The sequence below is a fragment of the Arachis ipaensis genome, chromosome B01 (assembly GCF_000816755.2).
Source record: "Arachis ipaensis cultivar K30076 chromosome B01, Araip1.1, whole genome shotgun sequence".
NCBI lineage: Eukaryota > Viridiplantae > Streptophyta > Magnoliopsida > Fabales > Fabaceae > Arachis > Arachis ipaensis.
The window spans coordinates 134,480,300-134,482,168 of record NC_029785.2 but is presented as its reverse complement, the minus strand read 5'-3'; the positions used below and the strand labels follow the sequence as shown (position 1 = coordinate 134,482,168).

Below are 1,869 nucleotides of genomic sequence, written 5' to 3'. Positions count from 1 at the left end.
TATCGAATGAAAACATATTTTTATATAACTATATAACATACATATATAGGGTGTAAGTTAGTCGGATAGAGTTGAGATTTAACTAGCACCCTATCTAACTCACACAAAAATTCTACCAAAATTCTATCTTACCCACTGCTAATCAAATTAATAAATAATAATCCTATCGATCAAGTGGAGTTGGGTTGGATATCCGTAGATAAAGTGCATATTCTCAATATTGTCACCCAAACCATCCCTACAAAATTAGGGTGCTCAATCAATTCTTATTTTTGTGTTATAACGGGCTGAAGCCCAGGTCCTCAATCAAATATATATTTTTTAATCCACTTATTACAACCTTAAATTTATAAATGCCTAAAGACCGAAAAAATTAATTTTATAAACGTCTAAAATAAAATAAACAGTTAAATAAATGAAATGAACATCTTATAAATAAACAACCATTTTTATATTTTGTGCAAATAACATTACTAAGTTTGAGTGAAAATGTAATACTATTAAAGTATACTTCTAATCATTCGCTACAAGAGCATGACGATACAAGAATATCGTCGTCATTTACCAGAGTTTCAGCTATCTGTCCGGTATTGTCTCCATTTCAATATTTGCATTTATATACAAAGTTCTACGCATCATCCAATAGTAACAAAACAAAGCAGTTGAGGAAAAAAAAAATGGTACCAACACATAGCATCATCAACTTCGCACTTTCAGCCTTTTATCCTTTCACTTTTATGCTTTTTATCTAATCCCTGTTTACGTTTTTCATTCCGCTGGCGGATCTCACAATGACGTTATATACAACATTTATGGAATCTAATAATAAAAACGGAAGAAAAGAAAATAAAACCTACTTTAAAAAGCTTCTTGCGGCGGCGATTTGGTTTTGAACCGGTACTACTGCGGCTGCTTAAGCTGCACTGAACTGCAACCAGAAATTATCTTCGGCGTTTTCAGATCTGGATGCTACATTATAGATCAACTAAGAGCGGCGATTTCCACGGTTGCGGATGCGGTCTTGGCCGGGACCGGAGATTCTTTCGGAGGCGGAGACTGCGGTAGCCTCGCTGAGAAACTCCTGAGATCATCGACGGACCTGTCATCGCTTGCTTCATCCTCGAAATTCAAGGCGTAACTGAAAGCGTCGTAGTGGAAATCGGCGGAGTGGCGGCGATGATGGTGATGGTGGCGGCCGATGCGTGCGATGAAGTTGCAGCACTTTTCCTTGATTTGCGGGAAATCGTTGGAGCGGGACTTGCTGTGAAGCGAGGCACTCCGAACAATCCTTGGCTGCACGCGGTGGTGGTGGAGGATTTGAGGGAAGCAACATGATAAACAAAGGGAGGATCTGAGCTTGTGTTTGAGAGAGTGAGGCGATCCTGGACTGGAATCTTCTGCCGCCATGAACGAGAGAGAAATAGAGAGAGAAAGAGAGAATGAATTGTAGTAAATAAGTGAGAGGGGAACTGAAATGACGAGAAAGGGCACGGAGGTTGCGGTGGGTGGTCACGAAAAGGAACGGCCGAAAATGAAACGGGCCTCTGTTAGAAAAGGAGGAGACTAGTTTCGGGAGTATCGCATTATAAGGAAGGGTGTTTGCGTCAATTCAGGGTGGTAAATATCGTAGCAGTTTGTTGCCACTAGTGTGAGTCAGTGCGTACATTGAAAGAGTTGGTGGGTGGTGCATTTGCATAACTGTACTGCTAATGCTAATCAAAAACCAATTATTACTTGGCCCATCTTCCTTTTGGTTTTACTTTCCATTTTCTTTCACATTTACCCTTTATACTTACAGGCATGTTATATTAGTCAGAATTTATTATTTTTAATTAACAATATTTAAAAATATTAAAATAATAAATTTTA

At 38.7% G+C, this 1,869-nt stretch overlaps 1 protein-coding gene across 1 annotated transcript; it reads right to left on the bottom strand.

Moving 5' to 3' along the window:
* Nucleotides 982–1,407, bottom strand: LOC107615415. The gene has a single exon (XM_016317480.1). It carries the CDS (start codon nt 1,405–1,407, stop codon nt 982–984), a length of 426 nt encoding a protein of 141 aa, XP_016172966.1.